Raw genomic sequence first — 25,438 nt, forward strand, 5'->3', positions numbered from 1 at the left:
ACCTAGTGAGCTTTGTAGCTAAGTGAGGATTTGAACCCAGGACTCCCTGGCTTATGTCCAACACTCTAACCTCTAGAACAATGCTGGTTTCCTTTGCTGCATCCCAGAATGGAGGTTACGGGATGCAGCACAAGCACACGGTCTCTGCATTGCTAAATGCACGCAGGCTGTGCTGAGCCTGGAAGGCCCAACTGGTCCTCCTCACCTGGTCTATGTCCCCAAGCTGAGCGTGGATGTCCCGGGTGAGCTCACGCAGAACGCTGACTGGGCTTCTGATGAGAGCGTGCAGACTGAAGAGCAGGGCTAGCAAAGCTTTGCAGCAAGGGGCATCTTCTGCAGAGAGGGAAAGCCAGTGAGAAAGCTTGGAAGACACCATGACAAATCTTCTGGGTGAGACCAACGGTCAACCTAGCACAGCACTAATAATAAAACAGGCCTGGTGCAGAATCAACACTGCTCAATCACCGAACCATGGTTAGCTGATCAGGCACGCTTCTTTCCCCGCCCAGAACGAACTATGGTTTTTATTTTATTTTTACGGTTGGCGTTTGCACTGAGCTTCACTAACCACGGTTGGCAAAAACAATTCTAACTGTGGTTACAAACAGCATTTTGGCACCGATTAGCAAAAATGCTGGTGCGCACATAGTGCTAACCAGAGTTTGGAAACTGAAAGGGGATGAGGAAGAGAGTGTGCGGAGCTGAAGGATGCAACCTAAGCAAAGCTAGAAGTTGAGGCAATATTGCACCTGCATTGGGCCACGTCAAGACATCTAGCAGCCCAAACTCCCGCCAGACAGCTGTCGGTACCCTTATCCCCCATGCATTCCTTCACCCCCTTTTTTGAACCCCGATGTTAACGTTTTGCTAAGTTTGCTCCCTAGCTCCAAGCTTCTCAACACAGAAGGAAGGCCCATCACGTCAAAACTCTTACCCAGGCTATTTTCCTTGCAAATCTTGACTGTCCACGATAACAGCTGCATAAACTGCACGAGGAGAGAAATTTCTCATTTTGCATGAATGTATTTAAGTATGCATCCATGCACGCAATTCGATTCACGTTAAGCCTTTTTACCTCGTCTTCAGTCGACAAGATTCCCAGAGTGGTTTACCAAAGTTCAATAAGAACAATAATACGTCATTAGAACAGCAGAGTACTTAAAGAGGAGGTGGTGATAACAGTTTGCTTCTTCCTCTCCTGCTCACAGAGCAGTTGCCTGCAGTCCCCGTTTATTTTATTTATTTATTTATTACATTTATATCCCACCTTTTTTCCTCCAAGGAAAAGGCGGTGTACATAATCCTCATCCTCCTCTCCGGTTATCCTCACAACAACAACCCTGTGAGGTAGGTTGGGCTGAGAGAGTCTGTGACTGGCCCAAAGTCACCCAGTGGGTTTCCATGGCCGAGTGGGGACTCGAACCCGGACCTCCCGACTCCCAGTCCAACACCTTAGCCACTACACCACACTGGCTTCACTGTTTAGTGAAGCAGCATCATGTGAGGAGGGCAGTGACAGGAGTTTACCTCCTGGGCTGCTTCTTTATTTTAAACAAAATGTTTACTGATTATATATCAGGGATTGGGAACATGGCCCCCTCTAAATGTTGTGGGACTGCACGTCCCATCATCCTTCAAACGTCTGGAGAGCCACGTGTTCCCCTACCCTGATCTAGGCAGCATACCTGCCCTAAAAAAGGCCACAAGAGAATTTGGCTTTGTCCCCAGGCTCTGCAGCTCCTCCCTCCCAGATCATTCTCTGCCTTCAACCTGGACAGAGCTTGTGCTTTTCTTTGGGCCTCTTTTCTCCTTCACTGCAACTAATTCAGTTGACTATCTTTGACCTGCACAACTTTCTTTCTGAATTTCACTGTTCGTTTGTTTAAAAAAAAAAGAGTTTGTGGGAGAGAAAACCACAGGGCTTTGCACATATTCCTGCCTTTCCTGGGCAGTGGGAGAGGAGATGACCCATCACAGGTGTCTCCTCCCACCAGACACAGGAACGGTGCAAAGCCATGGTGAGGCCTCATGATTTAAGTGTGCACCCCAGGATCCTTTTGCAATATGCAGGGGTTCCGTAGCAGATGTACAGGAGTTCCTTGGCAGATGCAGTGATGTGGCAAGGGCTCTCTGAACAGAAAGCTTGAGGGCACGGTTTTAATCTGATGCTTCTGTCCAGATAAAAGAAACGGAAATGAAGTGGCGAGGGGGGAACAGAACGCTCCATTTCAAAGCCTTGCAGGCTGAAATCAGGACTCATCCATTGAGCTTCCCAACCCATCCATAAAGGCCCTCCTTGCTCCCCGCCACCACCACCACCGCAGTATATACCTGCGGGGAGGAAGGCTCCAACAGTTTCGAAAGTGTTGCAAGAATGTTGACCAACAGAAGGGCTTCCTTGCTGTTGAAATCATCTTCAGCATTGTTGAGCTGGTTCAGTAGAGACCTCTGATGGAAGAAAAGGTGGGAAGGAGTCACAAGCAGGAAGCACACTGGGGAAAAGAACGGAGGGAGGCGAGGAAGATGGGGGCAAACGCAGGGAGAAGCACATTTTCTGCACCTGTCCCACTACTCCGGGGATTTTTCCAAGGAGGAGATGCTGTAGGAGAAACCTTTTCTAGGCCCGCACCAAGGGATATTATTTTCGCAGCTCTAAGAAGCAAACTGAGAGCACAGCCCCACGACCTGTTCCGAAATCTTCCTGAACTAGAGTTGATTCCTTCAAGCTGCTCAACACCGCGCATCACCTTTCGGTAGTTTACCTGAAACTGTCGAATCTGGAAGGCTGCTCTCTCTGTGACGTTAACGTCCACCTCTTCTTCGGCATCTTCGTTTGTAATATCTGGGGGATGAAAAAAAATGGCATCAGGGCAGAAGCTGATGGCAGGAGAAGGGATTCATTTCAGCTCTATAAAAAGGGCACATATCCAGAGACGCTTATCACTATTTTAAAAAGCAATGGTCAAAGTGAGCAGCTGAAGCTTTGGGAGAGGTGGAGAATTACAGTTGGGCAATAAGAGTCTGTCAGCCCTGTTTGGCCATCAACACCTTCCTGTTTGTATTGTCCCCAGCTAGGAATGAACATTGTGAAATGTTCCTGTGAACTGGCCGGCTGACGGCACCAGTGACTGCCCCACAAGTCCTCGACTTCATTTACTTGAAGGCTTTTTATCTTGTCCTTCCGCTTTAAAAGCCCTCAAGACAGCAAAAATGGTATGAAAATACCAGCAATAAAAAGACAAACACAATTTTAGCAGGGCAAAACAAAGTAGTATCAATAAAGGGGGGAAGCAGTTACAGCTGGTAACTGCAGTTAAAAGCTTAAGCAAACAGCATCTAAAAAATACAGTAATGATGGTGCAGGAGAATTTCCCTAAGGAGGAAATTCTGTAACTGGGGTGCTACCCCAGAGAAGCCCCTGCCTCTTGTTGCCACCAGCTCAGCTCTGAAGGTGTGGACACCTGGAGAAGAGCCTTAGATGAAGATCTGAACTGATGGGCAAGCTCATTTGGAAGAAGGTGTTCCTTTATATGTCCTGGTTACAGACTGCATAGGGCAGGGCTTGGCAGAAGGTAAGTCCAGATCTGCTGGTAGATCTCTAGGTGATTTGCCACTGATTGCCAAGGATTTCTGATTATTTAACAAGAGCAGCAGCAAAGTGACTCTAACCCAAAGCTGCTCTAATTTGAAATGTAAGGAACTTCAGGGTAACCACAATTTGATTTTTGTGAGAAAGAATGTGAGTTGCTCTTTTCAGCTTGGATACTCAAATCAAACTCTTGGGCTCAGCATTCTTTCATGTTAAGTATCCTCCCTTTACGCCAGACTCTGGCTGGTGGACTTGGGGTTCTAGTGAAACACAAAGTAGATCCCACAAGCCTGAAGTTTGGGCTTTTGAGAAAAAGCTCTTTACAACATTCCCACCCCCTCCAAAGCAACAATTCAGAAGAAAGCCAATACAAATGCCTACCCAACGCCTGCAGAAACTGCGGGACCTTTGCCAGATACAGCTGTTGCACGGCGTTAAAGATTCGCAGCAAACCCTCCAGGCACAACAGCGAGATGCTCTTGCCCTTCTCCTTCTTCCCTGATTCTTCTGCTGCGGTTGGGATGGAGGTGTATCTCCACAGCAGGACTCTATGAAGAAAGGAGGAGAGGAGAGCGTAATGAAAGTCCGGCAAGCCTCCTCCTGCTCTGTTCACCCCAAATCTGTTCTTCATCGTCATCTGTTGACTGGGCTCCATTCACCCAAAATCAGGCCTGTGCAATTTGTGGCGCACCAAGCCAAACACCTGCCCTCAAGCCACACCCTGCAGCCTGCCAGGTGCTTCGCAACACCTCTGCTCTTGCAGTCTCAGGTAGGCGGCCCAAACAGAAGGTGTATCTAATGCCCAACAAACCGCACTCTGCTTCGCGGGTCTGTGGCAGGTCCTTCCTTTCAAGTCAGGACACGGGAGGGGAACCCAAATTGGATGAGGGGTCCGATGACCAACCCCATCCAGCCCTCCATGGGCCAAATGATGTCAAAGGGGGCACGGCCGTGTCCTCCGACAACAATTGGCCTTCGGTGGGGGCGTTGGGACGGTGGTCCTCCCAGGGCATCTCCCCACAACTGGGCTCTGCCAGCTCCAAACCTTCCACCCTTGGGGAGAGAACGAAAGGCAGGTGGAGCATCCAGGACTGAGCCAACAGCAGGGAATGGGGGTAAGGGACTCACCTACACCGCCCCTTCCCCACTGAGGAAGGCACCGCATGGGAAAAGCAGTGAGGACTGAGCTGGCAAGCTGGAGCAGCCTGCTCAGTCCCGGATACTTTGCCCGCACGGTGGCTTTCCCATTGGCAGCAGGAATACCTGGTGGACCGAGCAGAGGACAGTAAAGAACATCTGCCTGCTCCCCAATCCATCCCTCCCCCACCGAGACTTCCGCCTGCCAGTGCTGCCACTGAGAAAGAGCAGAGCCGGGATCCATGGCTATGGATGTCAACTCAAAGTTATCCTACCCCACAGAGCCTGGAAACCTGTGACTGCTGAGCCTAAGTCTGGTAAATGTGTTGATGTGACAGGTGTGTGTGAGGATCACTGCAGCCACTCTGTAGTAGATATGGACAGCTGGGGAAAGAACTTTCTATATTACTGTCTCTTCCATGGCCCCAAAATGCCAAGGGTTGGGAGGCACTGATACCACCAGCAGGAACTGGTAGTGGAAGCAGGTACACCCAGTGGACTGGAGGGAGGACCCTGGTGAGCACCTCTGCTCCCCACCCAGGAGTTCCCTTTGAGGATGAGCAGAGCCTGGAGCCATGAAAGTCGGTCATCATCAAAATCCCCTGGTATTTTCCTAAGACAGACAGCTTAAGGCTCATTTCTCTTGTCTAAGGTATTCTTTCAGGCGGGATGCAAAAAAAATATTCATCAATGCTCTTCATCAATGCTCAGATACACTTAATGGGACTGATCGTTATGATGGCTGTATCTTCTGCCAATAAATTTGATTTTATTACCATGAACCTCTTTGAGAATGTTACAAATTTTGTAAAATAAAAACAAAGTAGCTTGCCTTAACTAACTTCTTCGGACGTCTGCTGCTCAGTTGTGTCAAAGATCCAGAGAGGCAATTTGCCCAGAATCCAACCCCAGCTTAGTTCCAAACAACTCTTATAGATGTTATTTTTTTCCTCCAGTTATATGCAACCATTTGGAATATTTAACTACCACCCTTTACCAGTACCGGACCAAACCCACCGGACCACATAAGGTACAACTCACCGAGTGATTTTGCAGAGATTTTGGAACATCTTCTCTTGGTTCTGCCCATCAGGTCCATCTGTTTGCCCCGTCTCCTCCAGCTGCTGGACTTTCTGCAATGCCACACTGACAACATAGCGCATGAATTCGCTGCTGGAGCGTAGAACAGCCAGGCTCTCCTCGTGGCTCTGGGAACAGTCCCTAAAGAGTCAGAAGGAAAGAAGATTCTTAATGGCGATCTCACGGTGGAGAAAGAAATCAGGAAGACCAGCCAAAGGAGGAAGTGTTGCTATCACGGGTGACTTCAACTAGCATCACAATGCCTGGGTTAATCCATTTTTTGCAGCAATAAAGAGGCAAAATGTCTAGATGCCCTAAAAGACTGTGCCCTGAAACAACTGACCAGGGAACTGACCAGAGGGGAAGTGAGTTTGGACTGAATCCTGAGTGACACAAAGGACCTGATGCAAGATTGACTTCAGCAAAGCTTTTGACAAAGTGCCCCATTAACAAACTAGCTAGAAGTGGGCTAGGTGGAACTATTAGGTGGATTCACAGTTGGCTACAGAATCGGACTCAAAGAGTGCTTATCAACGGAACCTTCTCAAACTGGGGGAAAGTAACGAGTGGGGTACCGCAGGGCTCAGTCCTGGGCCCAGTGCTCTTCAACATTTATATTAACGATTTGGTCGAGGAGGTGCAGGGAACTCTTATTAAATTTGCAGATGACACAAAGTTGGGTGGGATAGCTAATACCCTGGAAGACAGAAACAAATTTCAAAGTGATCTTGATAGGCTGGAGTGGTGGGCTGAAAACAACAGAATGAAATTTAATAGGGATAAATGCCAAGTTCTACATCTAGGAAATAGAAACCAAAGGCACAGTTACAAGATGGGGGATACTTGACTCAGCAATACTACAAACGAGAAGGATCTTGGAATTGTTGTAGATCACAAGCTGAATATGAGCCAACAGTGTGATGTGACTGCAAGAAAGGCAAATGCTATTTTCGGCTGCATTAATAGAAGTATAGCTTCCAAATCGCGTGAGGTACTGGTTCCTCTCTATTCAGCCCTGGTTAGGACTCATCTAGAGTATTGCATCGAGTTCTGGGCTCCACAATTCAAGAAGGATGCAGACAAGCTGGAGCATGTTCAGAGGAGGGCAACGAGGATGATCAGGGATCTGGAAACAAAGCCCTATGAAGAGAGATTGAAAGAACTGGGCATGTTTAGCCTGGAGAAGTGAAGGGAGACATGATAGCACTCTTCAAATACTTAAAAGGTTGTCACACAGAGGAGGGCCAGGATCTCTTCTCGATCCTCCCAGAGTGAGGGACACGGAATAAGGGGCTCAAGTTACAGGAAGCCAGATTCTGACTGGACATCAGGAAAAACTTCCTGACTGTTAGAGCAGTATGACAATGGAACCCATGACCTAGGGAGGTGGTGGGCTCTCCCACACTAGAGGCCTTCAAGAGGCAGCTGGACAACCATCTGTCAGGGATGCTTTAGGGTGGATTCCTGCATTGAGCAGGGGGTTGGACTCGATGGCCTTATAGGCGCCTTCCAGCTCTGCTATTCTATGATTGGGAATAGTGACCACAGTGTGATCATATTCAACATACATGTAAAGTAGAACACTGGCAAGAAGATCCAATACACTCATGTTTAATTTCAAAACTGCAAACATCAGAAACAAGGAGTTTGCTCTAGGATGTTGAAAGGAAGAGTTAAGAGGATCAAAAGTAAAAAAATGATGAATGCAGAGGCCCAGAGGCCCATTAGAAGAAAACGACACAGCACAGTTCTTGGTTTAGGCCATGCCCAGAAGATAAGGTCTTATCTTAAACCAGAATAAGATGGGATACAAATGTTATAAATAAATACATTTCTCTCCAAGAAAGGTTCCTTACCTGAAGAGACTTGTAAGCAAGGTGCACACAAAACCCATGGAAAGGAAGCTCCGGGCGATTTTGTTTGCTGAAGGGGGCTTGTTCTTCCCAGCTTTCTCTTTCAGGATTTCACAGAGTTTGGTATAACACTTGAACAGGCTGAGGACATCTTCAAAACTGCTCTTGCTGCAACGCGCATTGCCAAAAAGTTAAAATGAAATCCCAAAGCAATCTCAGACCTAGGCTACATATTCTTTCTCGGCTTGTCCACAGACTTCGAAGGTTAGAATAGTCCGTTTCATAAGCTGCGCTCACATATGCATCATACGAGCCTTCATTATAGCAGTTCTAACTTTGATTTTAAGATTTATCTTTTTTCCTTTAAATGTGGATGCTGATTGTTACACATAAATTTATTTATTTATTTTTTTAAAAAAGTACAATATTTAAAACACACACACCAAGACGAAGCGATCTTTTTGTGAACCGCCCAGAGAGTTTCGGCTATTGGGCGGTATAAAAATGTAATAAATAAATAAATAAATAAATAAAATAAATAAATAAGCGATCAAAAGACGACCATTTCTGCATTGGGTGGCATTTGCAGCATTGGCTAGATGAGGGGGTTGTAGGGTGACAATCTCGTGATTTTATGATCACGAGAACGTCGCCCTGGTCTATATGTGGCGCGCGACATCGCGGCCGCCATTTTGAATTCATTTTTCTTAAAGGGAAAGGAGAGCACGAGCGCTCCACCCAAATCATAAGATGTTTTTTTTAAAAAAGCACCCCCTCATGTTCCCCCCACCCCACCCACGATGAGCACAGAGCTCTTTGCGAGGAGTCGGGGCGACCCCCAGGCACACGTTCCGCGGTCTCGGGATCATCCCGAGACTGCAGGAAAAAGCGGGGGGGGGGGGGGGAAGGACTGCCAATATCCCGGGGCAAGGGAGGAATCATCCCTCGCTGCTCCCAGGATTCCCTGTGTGTCATGTGGACACACAGGGATAATCCCGGGGCAATCCCAGGAGATATCAGCTGGTCTAGCTATGCTCTTTCTCTGTACCACTCTGCATGAAATTAGGCCCAGGGCGAGACTGCCATTTCCCCACCCCAGTTCCAGAGTGACGGATGGTGCTGAAAGAGAAATGCACCCCTTACCTGAAATTCCCTACGGTAAAGTTGTACTCAATCAGGACTTCGCAGATGCCCATCACTAAAATGGCAAAGATATTGTTCTTCAAACCCACTCCAGTTGATTGACAGAAGTCTGCCGATTTATCCTGCGCACCAAAAGCAACAAGGTTAGAGCCTCCTCTGCACGCCACTGCAACAGATCGGAGCAATCCCTTCCCCACTTTCCAATTCCCGAGTTACCAATTCAAAATCTTCCAGTTCACTCTTGATCATTCGCCGTGTGATAGACTCGAGCATCTCATCCAACTCTCGCTGGAAGCCCTTGTCTTCGTCGTCATCTTCCTCAGCCTGCTGGCGCAGGGTTGAAGTGCTCTTATACCAGGCCAGGCAATGATGGATGCAGCAGAGCAGGTGAGCCTGGAAGAATCGTGGCGTTAACCATTAATTGTCACGTGATTTGTTCAGATACCTCCTCGCTCCTCAGGAAGAGGTCCTTACTCTGAATCCTGCCCTGCTGCTATTGATGAAAGAGGAGGAAGTGGCCAAAGGGTCAGGCACCTGCCCATGATCAAGCTCCAGCTTCAATCAGGCCTGCGCGATGCGTTGGCCTTACAATAGTCGGTCCCAGGCTTGTTTTTCTTTTACAAAGAGCAGCCAGAGGGTGCGGAAGGAGGGATCTGGATTGGAATCAGTGTGCAAGCATGGAATTTGCTCTCCCTCCTTGCCTTTTCTTGAAGAACATCAGAAGTGCCCTGCTGGATCAGACCAAGGGTTTATCTAGTCCACCAGTCCGTTCACACAGTGGCCGACCAGCTGTTGACAAAGCAGGACACAGTGCAATAGCACTCTCCCACCCATGTTCCCCAGCAACTGGTGCACACAGGCTTACTGTCTTGAATACTGGAGGTAGCACACAACTATCAGGGCTAGTAGCCATTGATAGCCTTCACCTCCAGGAATTTATCCAACCCCCTAATCTCTCTCTCTCTCTCTATCTCACACACACACAAAATACTACTTGCCCTATATCTGCAGCAAATAGCACCTTTGGGACTCAAACGCAGCTTGGGGTGGGGCATCTCTGGCAGGAAAATGGCATACAGGGAAAGGTAAAACTCCCCTCCCTGTGTGCTGCAGTTCTCATTCATATCTCCTCCACTCTCATGGTTGCTATTTCTAAAAAAAAAAAGCCCACAGTGACCTAGGGAGGTTGTGGGCTCTCCCACACTAGAGGCATTCAAGAGGCAGCTGGACAACCATCTGTCAGGGATGCTTTAGGGTGGATTCCTGCACTGAGCAGGGGGTTGGACACGATGGCCTTATAGGCCCCTTCCAACTCTACTATTCTATGAAGCCAGGATAGAGGATCATGTGGCAAACATATCTAGTCCCAATTTCAGAAAAAGGCTGGTTCTGACTTCACATTGGAGATCTGATAACCTGGCAGTGAGGATGGGGGGGAGGCCCCAACAATTGGGAGGGGGGAACTTTAAAAACAAAAAACAATTTTCTCCCAGGGATTTTTGAAAAATGGGGGCGGGGCATTTCCCCCCAAAATGTTTGGGTTCCACCCCCCACCATTTTCCTCCAAGCCTTCACATCCCTACACCACATTAAGGAGCACAACCATGTAGAGGGAAGGGTACCTTAGTGCCCAAGTTGATGTGGAAAATGATTTCCGAGCATCAACTCACAGACCTTTTGCGAGCTTCAAGAGCTGTGTAGCAAGTCACATTTCTTTTTCTCACCCTGATTTTTGCACTTCTCCTTTACCTCCAACAAGGGAGATTACACACATTTTCTGCATGAGGGATGGTGTTGTGTCCAGGCTTCCTTTTGGATTGTTAAGCCAGAAGTGCGAAAACAATGAAGAATCTTATACAGCTTAAAAGTTAACTTAAGTCTTATAGCATAAGCTTTCATGAAGCACAGCGCATTCCATTTCACCAGATGCCAGAAGAGTTAATCTTACTGGAAAGCAGCATAAATATACATCATCGTCATTATCATTATTATAGTATTTCATTTCATGGATGCAGAGGAGGGAAAGTTGTACGCGGCAGGGTCAAATGGCAATGCAAAAGCACAGGGCAAACTAGATGGGATGCCATTCATGCAATTAGCAATTGTTGAATGGGTTTTAAAAAGCAAATAGCAGCTGGGGTGGGGGGAATCCAGTTCTAGATCCTGTTTCAAGGTGGTAGACATGAAGAGTCTTACCTCTCCCACCCACCCTGCAGCATTCCTGATTCAGATTGAAGGCCCTAGACCTGCTATCTGTATAGGAAAAACAGCTCCCATTTGTAGCGGTGGGAGCTTTTCTTCCAATACAAATGTAAAGTAACAGGCGGTTCAAGATAAATTGACAGCCAGTCAATGGAAAATATCCTGGCACTTTCCTTTGAAAGATGTTGGTTATAAATGCACATTCTGGTATCGGCAGAGCTGAAAATATGCTTAACAGCAGCATTATCTGACCCTCCTCTCTTACCAAAGGTTCTTGCAGGAAGATCTGGTCTCTCTGAGCCACGATGCAGCCCTCTAGTTTTATCGGGGGCAGGAGGTCTGGTTCTGGTTCATAATACCGCTTTATCTGCCCACGATAAATGAAAAAACAACACATAAGCACTTAGCAAGGGGATATCATCCCATTCCCTCTTGCTGCTGAGCAGTAAAATGGGCAAACAACTACATTAAAATTAGGATGAAGAAAGAAGTCTTCCCGAGTTTAGGTTCCTAAATTAAGAGTGAAGGCAGTTGTACCTCGCCAGGAGTAAGATTGGGTGGGTTTTCTGCTGTGGTGTCAAAGCTCTGCTTCTTCCTGGTTCGCTATTCTATTGACATTTTTACCTGGCTCAGATATGCCTCCGTGTGGTTTTTCATACCTGCTCCCAGGGTTTTCTCTCTCTAGATGCCTGACATGTTTATCTATAGAAATGTTTATTTGCTGCTACTGTCTTTTTAAACCCAGTCCAAGGTGCGCTTGGTGGGAACATGGGAGAGGGCCTTCTCGGTGGCTGCTCCAGTGCTTTGGAACTCTCTTCCCGGGGAAGCTAGACTGGCTCCCTCCTTGATGGGCTTTCGGAAGCAGGCTAAAACTTGTTTGTTCCAGCAGGCCTTTGGAGAATAATCTGGCCCTCCATCTATGTTAAGGACTTATAATTTTGTTGTGTATTTTAAACGTGTTTTTTTTTTCAATGTATGTTTTAAACTTTGTAAGACCGCCTTGAGGCCCAGTATTGGGCAAAAGGCGGGATACAAATATAATAATAATAATAATAATAATAATAATAATAATAATAATAATAATAATAATGGCTTTTTGAACGTAAAACACCGATCTTGGGAATTGAGGGGGTAGAGCTTTATGGCAAGCCGGAGGGCCGGCCCATCTACATATCCGGGGAAGAGGAAGAACTGGCTGCGTCTGAGTTAAATTCAATTTGGAGGTTTCTGTGTCTGCCCAAAAAAGGGGCAAATGTGGATCAGCAGCTCGATCATTGCTCAAGGTAAGTACATTTCATTTCTTTAATTTAATTTTAATTTTTTTAAAAATCAACACTCTATTTCCTCCCCCGCCCACACACACACTCCTACATGCGATAGTCCAAGCATTCAGTAATTATAATAAATCAAGGCAGAAAAATACAAAATACATTATTCACATGAACCAAAGAGACCGATAGGCTGCAAGCAGAGTGTTATGAAACTGAGTGTTACCAACACACATAATAAATTGTTACCAATCCATAGTGGATGTATCGTGTTCCCTACTTCCTTTTGCCAATTGTAACTTGTTCGTTAATTTTTCAGGTAAGGCAACCTTCCAAGCCCGAGTCCACCAGGCATCCAATGAAACTCCTTTTAGGTCCTTCCAAAATTGAGCAATGACCAGTCTGGCTGCCGCCAACAAAAATCCAGCCAATGGCTGGATAAGTACATTTCAAACACAGGAAATTGCCTTATGCTGCGTCAGACCATTGGTCTATCTAGCCCAGTGTTGCCGACACTGACTGGCAGCAGCCTTCCAGGATTTTAGGCAGGAGTTTTCCCAGCCCTACCTAGGGATGCTGAAGACTGAACCAGGGACCTTCTGCGTGCAAAGGATGAGCTCTACCACTGAGATACAGGCTCTGCCCCACCCTGACCTGACATGGCACTAATCGCCTCCCTTCCATCTGTTTGTTCCCCAGCCTGCCTTTAGTACCTGCTTTGAATTGCAGGTGCTTGGAGGCAAAGGTTAAGCCGTCAGTGACTGTTTATCTCCCAACCTTTATGGACAAGAGTGGAGGCTAGAAACGCAGTTTTCAGTAGTCGCTTAAAATAGAGAGAGCGCTGACATTCTAAGTTATTGTACAACCCCTCCTTTGACATTTGCCCATAAATTACATCTCACTTGGATAGGCAACTTGTGGTCCTCCAAAAGAAACTCCCATCATGCCTCACGAGTTGCCCACCCCTGCTATATGGCATGGCTAACCCACTGGGTAGCAAAAGCAACAAGAATTCCTCTGTCACCCTAACCCTAACAAAAAAAAATATGGAGGCACAAATGTTGATACCACTATATCCTTAAAGATACCATAGGATTTTTTGACGGTTCAAATGCAACCCCTACCACGACTTAACGCTATGAGGATGAGCCTCAGTTTCACACTTTTCCTCCGCCCCACAGGTGCGCAAATCTCCTTGCTCCTTTCCTGCTCCAAACCACAGTTTGCCATTTTCTCCAAACTAGCAAGCTATGAGTGAGGGAGGAAGCACCTCTCCACCGTGCCTTGGTCCAGCTCCAGCTGAGAGCCCCCTCCCTCCTGCTGTCAACTGTAACTGCTGAACTTTGCAACTAAGATTGTAGTGCCTGAATTTGCTTTCTTTTTCCCCCTCCTCCTCCTCCCTCCCAATCCCCTTTCCTTTTGTGTCATGTCTTTTAGATTGTAAGCCTGTGGGCAGGGACTGTCAAGAAATACTTTTGTAAGCCGCCGTGAGAGCCTTTTTGGGCTGAATGGCGGCATAAAAATCCTTAAATAAAATAAAAATAAATAAAAAATGGTTTCCAACTGCAAACCACAGTTGGAAGCCAGAATCAGAAACCAGGATCAACGGGGGAGGGGAGGGCATGTGAGCCTGGGGCTAAAGCAGGTCACACCAAACAATGATTCGGCAGTATGCCTAAACTAAGCCTGTGATGCTTGATCCTGCGGTATGTATTGTACCTGAGACAGCAGCGTCTCCAGAATGGAATTACTCAGTTGCGAGTTCCTGCGCAGGACGTCGTAAAAACCCTGTGACAGGAGGAAAGAAAAGTAAAAAAATATCAATATATTTTTATATATTATAAATAAATAAATTATATATATATAAAAAAACCTCCTAGGCAATTTTTCCACACAGTTGTCTGCCTACACAAGGCAAGCTACACAAGGGGAACCTATTACTGAGAGGTTAGAAGTGAGAGCTGGTCCCCTGCAATATGAGAGACAACCCCTTCCCCCCACAAACTAACTCATAAGACCAAATCAGTTCCTATTTATTTATTTATTACATTTCTATCCCGCCTTTATTCCTCCTTAAGGAACCCAAGGTGGTGTACATAATCCTTCTCTACATTTCTAGCCTCACAACAACAACCCTGTGAGGTAGGTTGGGCTGAGAGGCTCTGACTGGCCCAAAGCCACCCAGCGAGTTTCCATGGCTGAGTGGGGACTAGAACCTGGATCTCCCGACTCCCAGTCCAACACTCTAGCCACTACACCACACTGGCTTGTACTGCCGTGAAGAACAGCAGAGACGGGCAAGGGTGTACAACTAGACACTACCATAATCACAACCCCCAACACGTGAAGATTTGTCAAGCTGTACTGACGGCCACTTCCCAGAGGCCTGCAGATGCTGACAACATCAATCCACTCCCCAGACACTATTTGAATTGCTATAAGTAGGAGCTGCAGAGAGATTCTTCCTTACCTCGTAGAGCATGAGTCTGACATCAGCCTGCTGACTTAAACATCGTCTCAAGCTGCCCAGGATTTCCAGGCAGAAAGCCTCATTAGCTGCTGCATTATAGCGGGTGTGGACGTCCACCTGAACCTGGAAGGCAGTAGCAGTCATGCACAAGCACTTCCTGTTGACTGTGGGTAAAGATGCAACTCTATGCACATTTGCCCAGGGAGCAAGCCCCACTGGACACGGTAGAACTCGTCAGGTTTTCGTGTTAACCTTAACAGTAATTAAGGCAGATTATTGGCAAAGACTTGCAAGCTCAGCACACCTGTTGGTGATTGAGTGAAGGGAGTATAAGGCTCGCTCTTTCATAGCAATATACAGTCAGCCAGTGGAGGTTTGAGGGTATGGAGTAAGCTGCTGCCGCTGCCAGAGAAGAGAGTATGCTGTTATGCTGTTTTGATGCAAAGCCAACTTTTGTCAAGGAGAACCGTAAAGCTGTTATGCTTACTTTAATTTATGGTGAGACAATTGCTTTGTTATAATTTGCTGCTACAAGCCTGGTTGTTTTGTTTTTGAAGAACTTCTCTAAATAAACTGCGTTGAAGATTCAAAACTCACGCTTGCGTTTATTTGCGAGCTGCGGAGGAATTTGTACAACAATACTTGTTTCTCCCAACAGAACTTGCTTCTGACTAAACCCATCTTGTCAACCAACCCACTGCAAACTAGGCATTCAGCAATTCAAGTCCACTCAGCTTAGTCCCAGGGAAGCACTGTTTGCCACGCACTGCTTTCTTTTCTCCAGTAACTGGGGAAGAAATAACATTTTCCTGAGTAACTGTGGTATAAATCTGACTCCCTGAACAAATTATTAGGGATTACTGGGGCCCACGGGCTTGAGGGTGGTGTTTTTTTTAAGACACATCGATCCCTGTTTAGTCTGATGTCACCTGAAGTCTTCAACTGGTGGGTCATGAGATCAGTCCAGATGGGTTGTGGCAAAGCTGTTGCCACCATGTCAGGCAATTGCGAAATTGTGGAAGTGGGTCCCATGTTGCAGGTTGGGAGTTCAAGGTGGGTCTTAGGTTGAAGACCACGGACCTAAAGCTTTGCCAAGCAACCCTTCTAACCTCCAGGTATTCCATTGTCTTGCCTTATACCTAGATTAGGACTTCCTTCTAAAAATACAGTGCAAATTCTGCAACATAAATCATGAAAGCTCCACAAACAGTGTCCAAATTCTATGCCTGTAACATATTAAGAAGATAGAAAGCTGCCTTGTACCAAGTCAGACCAAAGGTTAATTGGATCTCAGGCAGCAGGGACTGAGAAAGGGATGCTGCCAGTTGGATTAGGCAGCGATCTAGGGGATTGAGATCAGGGATTGGGGTACACATAACCATCCAGATGTTGTTGGACTACAACTGCCCTCATCCCTCACCACTGGCTATGGTGGCTGGGAGTTGTGGTCTGACAACATCTGGAAGGCCATATATTCACCATCGCTGAACTAGACAGACGTCCTTTGGATCCCTTTTAACTGGAGTTGCAAGGGACTGACGCTGGGATCCTCTGTTAGCCCAATTCTGTCACTGTGCTAAGGCGTTCCCCAACGTTATCCAGTGTTGTAAGTACTGCAGAAATTGCATCAGTTCTAGGAGTTTGTGGAACTTCAAGGAAGGATGTAGGCAACAGTGGGAAATGTTCTCTGTTTGTCACATTTGGTATTGTAAAGATTTATCCAGAGAAACGGCTAAAATCATAATGCCAGTGAAATGGAACAATTGAAATAAATAGCAAAAAATGGAATGGCCCATAAGACAAAGGGGATCTCCTGTAAAAAAACAAACTCATGCTTCCATGAAAATGAACTGGAGTTCCTCTAGGAAGACTGCCAAGAGAGAAATGTAAACCGCCCAGAGAGCTTCAGCTATTGGGCGGTATAGAAATGCAATAAATAAATAAATAGTTTGTGGGAAGCACAGTTAAAACACTGGATCAGAGGAAGAACCAGGTACTGACAAAAGACAGAAAGATCCTCATTTTCAATCTGCTACAACTTTGGTACCATCAACTCCGCTGTCATCCCTGAAACTACTCAACTCTGTCAAGCTCTGGCTGACAAGACGACCACGGTCCATACGCTCCTCTAATATTCCCAATCAACAGCAGCTTTGAGCACCCAGTTCTAAATATTTGACAGGCTTTATTTACTTAATTACTGCATTTCTATACTGCCCAATAGCCAAAGCTCTCTGGGCAGTTGAAAAAATTTAAAACCGTCAAGTACAATTCAAGGTATAAAACAAACCCCAATACAAAAACAATATAAAAGCACAACCAGGATAAAACGGAACAGCAATGCAGAGTTTCATACAGATCTAAAATGCAGATTTAAAACAACGAAGCTAAAAGACTAAGATGATAAACTGTTTAAATACTGGGAAAATAATTAAAAAAAGGTCTTCACCAGCCATCGAAAAGAATAGCTGCCACGTGAACAATTATTTACACTGTGCCTAATAGGAGCCAAATTCTGGGAACGCAGATAAGGATAAAAGAACTGTTTTGTTAAATTAGACTAGGATCCTGTTCAGACGTCATGCTAAGCCATGTTGGTAAGGCATTTTGAACTAAATATTATGGCTTAGTGTGTTGTCTGAACAGGCCCTAGAACTCCGGCACTGGGTATTTCCAATAGTAGCCCGCAGTTGCCCTTGGACACTCACACCCAGCGGGTGGGGAAGTGATGACCTTCCCTTGCTTGTTCCCAATATCTGATATTCAGAGGTACACTGCCACTATACATGGAGGCTCAAATAAGCTTATAGCTATTGACTCACCAAGCATCAATAAATGTGTCTTATCCTTTTAAAAGCCAACTAAGCCGTGGCTGTCCTACTATTCCACGGCAGAAAGTTGCATACGTTAATTACGTATTAACGTATGCAATACGTCTCTAGCAATTTGTCTATATGCATACGTCTATAGCAATTATTTCTTACATCTTCATATATATCAATTAGTGCAGCAGGGCAAACAGATGCCTGGGAGTGCAGAGGAACCAAGGAAAGGTGCTGTGCTCACCTGACTTGCACCAATTGCCTGGCTGCACTGGGAGGAAGTCAAGCTGCCCAGAACCTTAAAATTCTTCAAGAGGAGCAAAAATCCCGCAACTGCTGATTTACGGGCATCCAGCTGCCTGCAAAACAGAGAGATGCGACTCAGAAGGGAGAAGAATTTGAGAAAGAGATGCTCCAAGAAGCTCCTGCTAAGCATTCTAGGACAGCTTGTCTCCTCCATTCCTTGTCTAAGCAACAATATCAGACAAAGATTTACTGATTGAATTGTCCTGAAACTTGGGAGTGGTGGGTTGCTTACTTATGGGTGGGCCGGTGGGTGGGAGGGCGGGATATCAGGATCATTCTGGAAATGTATATTTAAAATGACCACTTACCCGGAGAACATCGACTTGCGAAGAACAAGGATCAGGGAGTCCCTCATGGGCATGCTTATTTTGAGCAGGGGCTGGGAGAAAAAGAATGCATTAGACCAGTGCTCTGCAGTTTGAGTGAATAAGGGGCTTCTCTAAAGGAACACCAGCAATAAGAAGGCCAAGGAGACAAGGCTGGAGAGGGGATTGCTTCAGCATGACCAAGCAGTTAGATCAGCAATTCCCAACTATGGGCCCAAAACAGAAGTCCTAAGTATGCCACAAGAAAATCAGAGTCTCCGATGAGCCCTAAGTAGTCACCCACAAAAGAGGCTGCCCATGACATATCTGCCAGATTGAACTGCTCTGTTTCCATCCTTTCAGTCAGCCTCGGTGGTGTATATGTGGATACTTTTGCTGCATTTCTACACTGGGTGTAACTGGTTCTTTTAATCACACTCAATTCAGAGACACAGCAGAGGGGCATAGATGTCTGTGCTCAGACAGCCTGTTCAGCTGTGGTTAAGTATTTTGACCTAAACATTATGACTTAGCATGTTCTGTGAATCATTCCTAACCGTGGTGGCTACATAATCATGGTTTAAACACACTCACTAACCCCTTACAGATAAAGGGTTAGCGGCCTAACCATGGCTTAGCGTATTGTCTGAACAGGCCGAGAGAAGGCATGCCCAGAAATCATGCACAAACACAGGAAATGGGTTACCCTGCAGTTAAGCCTTCCTCTTATACATTCTAAAACGGGCATAGGCAACTAGGTACCCTCCAGATATTTTTGGACAGCAATTCCCATAAGCTCTGACCATTGACCATGCTAGCTGGGGGTTATGGGAGTTGTAGTCCAAAACATATGGAGGGTATCAGGTTGCCTATCCCTGTTACAAAAGTTCCTCTTCCCTAATTTGTGTGCCCCCGTTACTAGGGACAGACCATTCTTGGCAGTGGCATGCTGGCTATGGTTTAGCCTATCCAAAGAGGCTAACTGTGTTTTCAGCACCTGGTGAAGACTGTTTTGATTTACACAAGACATACTAAGACAACTAGTGCTTTAAACAAACAAAAACTGGATTTTTTTCTATATAAGCTGTTTTGGTTTTAAGTTGAGCTGCTGTTTTCCACTTCACTGTAGAATCTACATAAATTTTATTTTATTTTATTTATTTGTTACATTTATATACCGCCCCATAGCCGAAGTTCCCTGGGCGGTTTACAAAAGTTAAAAACAGTAAACATTAAAAGTATACAAAATTTAAAAACATAAAAACAACAGTATAAAAACCACAGTATCCATTTAAAAACAACAGTTCTGGGGTAATTTCTAAGTAATTCTAAGTGATTCTTTAAGCTGTATTTCAGTGTTTTATGGTTTGTTTCATTATTATCTAGTATTTTAATATTGGGTTGGAACCAGCATTGAGAAGACCCACTGAAACCAACGGGAATTAAGTTAGTTCTGAGTAACATACCTCCCATTAATTTCAACAGGTCTACACCACTTGATTTTTTGGGAGGTTATTATCTTGTATTTTTAATATTGTATTTTACTTCTTGTTTTGTAAACGGCCCGGGGAACATGTGTTGATGGGAGGCCATTAGTAATGATAAAAACAGTCTTGATTGCAAGAGTGAAGTGTGCCTCTAATGCTAATTCAGAAAATAGCAGGTATCAGCTATCATAAGTTTGGAAATGCTTTAAAAAATCTGTAGCAAGAAAAGGTCTGCTATGGCTCTGCTCTCAACCAAGTCTAGTGCTAGAATCCATTTGGACAAGACCGAAATCACTCTTTCAAGGCTTGGACTTCCCCCTCAACACAGCCACAAGTTTGGCTGAGACGTGGAGGAGGGTCTTCTCTGTGCATCAACTAGACTTTAGAACTTTAGAACCCCCTTCTGCATCTGTGCAAAGACGTTACTTTTCTGGAAGCCACCTTACCTGCTGAATCAATTAATCCCCCTGATACGTTCACTGAAATATGCCTCTTCTCTTTTATTGTTTTAATATACTGAATGGCTAATAAACCACCATGAGGATTGGGGGGAGGGTTTAAAAGGAGAGATAAAAATATTTAAATTAATAAAATAATTTAAGACTACTAAGTGTATTTAGTCTTTTTAATTATTTCTAATATGCTGTTCTCTTTCTTATGAGCTGCTTTGAGAGGTTTTTTTGTGCCGAAACGCAACGAATGCATTAATATGAAACAAAATAACCTTACCTGAACGGCCTTCAGAAGCCCTTGCACTGTGTCGAGGGGTAGGAATGACAAATGATCGAAGGCCTCTGTGACTTTGGAGGAAGAGTTCTGAAGGACAAGGGGGGCAGAGAGGATAATACCGGAGAACAGATCTGAAAGAGATTCGACAAGAAGCTATGTGGCCTCTAATAAAGTAAGAAGAAAACAAGGCCCAAATGTCAGGAGACTGGGAGAGGCCGAATCCAGTCCTCTGCGATTACCCAAGTGGCCCTACCCCCTCTATCAGAACCACAGATCATTTGGTGATTTCTTGGATCTTGTGCAGTTTGTTCCCCAATTCTAAAAGGTTGAAACACTTCCCCTAAGGCTTGGGCCTCATCTACAGCAAGCAGCATATAGCACTATGAAAGCGGTATATAAAAGGCAGGAGCTACACTACTGCTTTATAGCGGTATTGAAGTGCGCTGACAACTATTGGGCCCCATTGACACACATACCATATACCGCTTTCATACTGCAATATACTGCTTGGTGTAGATTAGGCCTTAGTTATTGGCAATAAGAGGTTTGAGCTGTGCTATTTATTTATTTAGCCCCCGAACCTATTCCTTTTCCTTTTGGCCTGGCCCACCACTGGAATGTGACCCCTGAGAGCATCTCTGAAATTGAATATGGGCCTCGGGCTGAAAGAGGCTCAACACTCCTGTGCTTTGTCGGACTAGGACCGGGAAGACCCAGGTTCAAATCCCTACCCAGTCATGAAGTTCAGAGCTAAATTCAGTCAGTCAGATTAACCTACCTCACAGGGTTGTTGTAGTGAGAAGAAAATGGAGGTTGGGGGAGAACTTCCTATGTAGCCCTAACTCCTTAGAGAAAACCAGGATTATTTTTTTTAAGTAAAGGTATTTTATTAAAGTCATTTCCCAAAGCTCTTCTCTGGATGCCTATTCTTCCTGAGGTCAGATGGGTTTCAATTGTGTGTGTTTTTCTATAGATGCAACCTATTTATGGAATTTACTACCAACAATATTCACCTAGCATCTCCACTGATATCCAGGTAAAACTATTCAATTTACCAGACCTTTGGCAGGTTCTAATTAGGCACAGACTACATCTCTACTGTATCTGTTGTAAACGGTTGCTTTTTAAAAAAATTTACAAAACAAGAAGAAAATATAACAGTGCAAAACCTCAACTTCTCAATAAAAAGTTATCATTTGTCTAAAGCTGGGAAAGAAAAGAAACCAAGACATTATTTTATTGAACTGTGCAGGCCTGAGATTGTCCTTTCAATAATGTGTCCCTTTGCTCATTTTGCAGTTACCTATGAAGTGGCTGATAGAGGAACCTGCATTGGTGATGACTCTGTTTAGGACCTGCTCCAGTATTTCACTTCTGATCGTCTCATGGACCTGGAAGAAGATAGAACGTTTTTGTTTGTTTGTTTGTAAAGTGATTTGTCCATATAATTTCAGGAGCTCAGTCACCATCTAATACATACTTAAGTCTACTTTTGAGGTTGTTCCAGATTTACCAGCTCAGAAAAGGTTTCGTCTAAAAACCACTGCAATGACTAATGTAGTCTTTCCCCTGGAGTAGTGGGAGGAGTAACCCATATTGGGGAGCTGCCACGACACAGGCTCTGAACAGCAGACCTCACGTCTGCCACCACTTCTTATGGGGCGACACAGGCTCTGAACACCAGACCCGGCCGAGGCTACTCCCTGCTCAAGGACGTGCAAGAAGTGGGGTTCTTAAGGATGGACAATTCTTTCTCTGACATACTCTGGAAGTGTAGATGCAAGACAGAAAATCATGGTTCCAATTTTAATTTAATCCTATTTTAAATTGAGGGGGGGAAAGATGGTGCCTGGGGAAACAATATTGAGAAGGAGAAAAATCATAGAACTCTTTACCTACGAGAACATACAATGCTTACCTTGAAGGCTTCCAATAGGATATCAGCTCCCAATTTACATGCCTGCTGGGCTGGAGTTTTGGAGAGCCCATGGTTAATTTCTGTGGCTTTGCCTCCAAAAGGTCTTTTTGGCCCATAGGAGTCCATCAGGATGAATCCAAGCTCCACCAGACCCTGAGTCACGTGATCCCAACCAAACACACTGGATGGAACCATTAGCAGAAGAAATTAGGAAAAGAGCTGCATAACAAAGAGTTCAGCATCTATACTTTTAATGTTCTTTTCCATTCTTGGGCAAGGGGAGAGTTGGCATTTCTCCGAAGCCAACAGTACTTAGTAGTACCCAGGTGCCCACTTAGTGAATGTGACTAGCAAAGCTACATGAAGAAGGATGTATTCTTCCATTAACCACTCTCTACTGGTCGGCTCACCTGTTTTCCACAACTTTTAAAAACATGGCAGCTACGTCATCGTGTAGAGGAGCCAAATCCTGAAGGAACTTGGAGCCCTGAAGGAACTGTTTGTCCTTGAAGCTTCTCATAATCGAAGTTTTTAGGAAGTCAAACACCTAAAGCACAAACGTGAATAAGCAAGATGGACAATCCCCGTCCAGTTTCCACAACTGAATGCCCCAGTAAGACCACACAGAGTGCGAACCTGAGTAGATGCTCTTCAGATAACTCACACAAAACTCACTTGACACCCTGATTCACTCACGATTGAGAAAGGAAGACCCACCTGCTCTCCAAATCGGTGTATTCTGGCCACGGAGAGCAAAATGGTTACACTGAAGGGACACAGGGCCTTGCTAGGATCGCCTTGTTGCTCAGTCTAGGAAACAGGAACCAAGCAGAACAAGTCAGAGGACTTCATAGTGATGACGAGATTTCTACATCAGGCCTGGCCATTTATCAAGTGGGTATTTCATGTTTCATTTTCAACTGTGTTTGGAATACAGACTCAGAACACTACGGGACATGAGCGTGCCTCTCGACAGTCTCTTTGGAACCGTGTTACGCTGCTTCAGCGTTTAATTTATTTCAGAGGAAGCCGCCTTGTACCACCAAGTCCGACCATTGATTCACCTGACTAAGGGCTCATCTACACCAAGCAGATATTCCACTATGAAAGTGGTATGAAAGCGGTATATAAAAGGCAGGAGCCACACGACTGCTTTATAGTGGTATTGAAGTGCACTGACAATTGTTGCGGCCCATGGACACATACCATATACCACTTTCATACTGCTTTCGTAGTGCTATATCCTGCTTGGTGTAGCTGTGTCATGGGCCCCACCAGTTGTCAGTGCACTTCAGTGCCACTATAAAGCAGTAGTGTATATCCTGCAGTACACTTCATTACCACTATAAAGCAGTCGTGCGGCTCCTGCCTTTTATATACCACTTTCATAGTGGAATATCCTGCTTGGTGTAGATGAGCCCTTAGTAAGACTGACCACCTTCGGTTCTCCAGGAGTACAAACAGGGATCTTTCCTAGCTCTATGTGACGGTGTCAAAGACTGGACCTGGGAGCGTCTGCAAGTGAAGCATGTGCTCTGTCCCTTTCCCTGCACAATGCACAACCCACAGAGCAGACACAGTGATAGGCATGTCTGCTCATGCGAGTTCAGTCTTGCATGCCCTGCAAACAACTCGTTCACATGGAATAAAAGAAGCTCAAATAGCCACATGGTTATTGAATCAGGCTGTTCTGGATTTTGATCTTGTTTCAACTTGAGTTGAGCTCATATAAACAAAAAACAGCCACCATCACCCCATTTGTACTATGAAAACAGAATTTATCTCAACGTCCTTCTGGACCCTTGTGTCCTAAATACTGTTTTCTCCAAAAGTTCAAATGAAATGGGGGAGGCTGGGTAACAGAGCTGGTTCAAGCTTGCAAATAACCACTCATGTGGGGTAAGTAAGATTGGCATCCAAGAGACCAAGTAAGATATTGCATGGGACTGTTTCACTCTTATAACTGAGCAATTATAATGCTGCTTTTCTCTCTGTCTTTAGTTTGGAGAGAGAGGCAGAAAGAGGACACAAGTTCAGACACTCTGTCTCATTTGCCTGGCTGGGCAAACACAGCAGGGCTGGCTGTTTACTTTCAGTGTGTGTGTGTGTGTTTCGCAGGGAGAGAGAAGTCCAGTTGGACGTAACATTCCTGACTTAATAAACCATAATTTATTATGCTGGGAACGGTTGTTAGGCTCACACACTCCCCCCTCGCTCTTTCCCTGACACGCAAGCTTCAGCACTTTAATCCTAATGTCTTTAAAGCACACTTCCAAAAGGCAGAACTGTGGTTTAATGTCAGTTTATTAACCAGGATCAAACAGTGGTTGGACATCCTGATTAGTAAACAAACAGCAAAGCACAGTTCCCCTTTTCAGGTGTAACAAGGAACTGCAGCTAAGAGTGACCAGGGATTGCAATCTCAAAGAGAGAGGAGGAGAAGTGCATGTACCCAATGTTCATTCCAGGATTCCTAATCCATAGTTTAAGGAGCCAGGAATGATTTATCTGGGAGCAGGCACTCAATTCTCCATACTGAAGCTGCCTGCAAGATCTGGTTCCCTTTCCCTCTCTCAAGAGTTCAAGCCTTCACCTTTCAGTCTGTAAGGGAAAAAGGACTTCCTCACAGGACATTAGCATGCTGTCAAACGGAAACAACTCAGTACTAACAGCAGCTGTCTCACCCTCTTCTGCAGGAGTCAAGAAGGGAAAGTTATTGTATTGCATTGTAGCAATGTTGGAGGGTGGAAACAAACAGATTGGGCTGGGCTGTGAACTTTCCCTAACTTATTTGCGATGCTGAGCTAGTGCCATCTTGATCCGCTGCGCCTGCATGCACCCAGATGCAATAATGCTATTACAGAGTGCATTGCTTCCATCAGAGCAGCAGAAATTAAGATGGCAGCAGCGTCGTCATCCAGTGGAAAAAGATTAAAGCAGGTAAGAGGTCAGAGAATCTTAGTGTTACGTTAAACAGCAAGAGCTGCTACCTGGTATCCCGAATCAGAATTAGCTTAGGTCAGAACAATATTCCATGGGGCTAGTTACAATCTTGGAGTCCCTTATCGCCCCCGGTTAACTATAAATGCTGTTTCAATGAGCAGATTAACTCTAACGGTACTACCTCTG

At 45.3% G+C, this 25,438-nt stretch overlaps 1 protein-coding gene across 1 annotated transcript in view; it reads right to left on the reverse strand.

Annotated features, from left to right (window-relative positions):
* FANCI (FA complementation group I) overlaps positions 1-25,438 on the reverse strand; it is a 40,679-nt gene that overhangs the window by 6,408 nt on the left and 8,833 nt on the right. Inside the window, exons 11-29 of the mRNA XM_063142669.1 lie at positions 23,027-23,119; positions 22,720-22,856; positions 22,310-22,490; positions 21,695-21,782; positions 20,392-20,522; positions 18,179-18,249; positions 17,809-17,923; positions 14,743-14,865; positions 13,992-14,060; positions 11,270-11,371; positions 9,019-9,195; positions 8,803-8,924; positions 7,663-7,827; positions 5,768-5,947; positions 3,971-4,137; positions 2,763-2,842; positions 2,332-2,448; positions 935-986; positions 206-333 (exon numbers count right to left, since the gene is read on the reverse strand). Of these exons, the coding sequence (XP_062998739.1) occupies positions 206-333; positions 935-986; positions 2,332-2,448; positions 2,763-2,842; positions 3,971-4,137; positions 5,768-5,947; positions 7,663-7,827; positions 8,803-8,924; positions 9,019-9,195; positions 11,270-11,371; positions 13,992-14,060; positions 14,743-14,865; positions 17,809-17,923; positions 18,179-18,249; positions 20,392-20,522; positions 21,695-21,782; positions 22,310-22,490; positions 22,720-22,856; positions 23,027-23,119 (2,298 nt within the window). The remainder of the gene's footprint in view (positions 1-205; positions 334-934; positions 987-2,331; positions 2,449-2,762; positions 2,843-3,970; positions 4,138-5,767; positions 5,948-7,662; positions 7,828-8,802; positions 8,925-9,018; positions 9,196-11,269; positions 11,372-13,991; positions 14,061-14,742; positions 14,866-17,808; positions 17,924-18,178; positions 18,250-20,391; positions 20,523-21,694; positions 21,783-22,309; positions 22,491-22,719; positions 22,857-23,026; positions 23,120-25,438) is intronic.

Source organism: Elgaria multicarinata, chromosome 16 (assembly GCF_023053635.1).
Source record: "Elgaria multicarinata webbii isolate HBS135686 ecotype San Diego chromosome 16, rElgMul1.1.pri, whole genome shotgun sequence".
Taxonomy (NCBI): domain Eukaryota; kingdom Metazoa; phylum Chordata; class Lepidosauria; order Squamata; family Anguidae; genus Elgaria; species Elgaria multicarinata.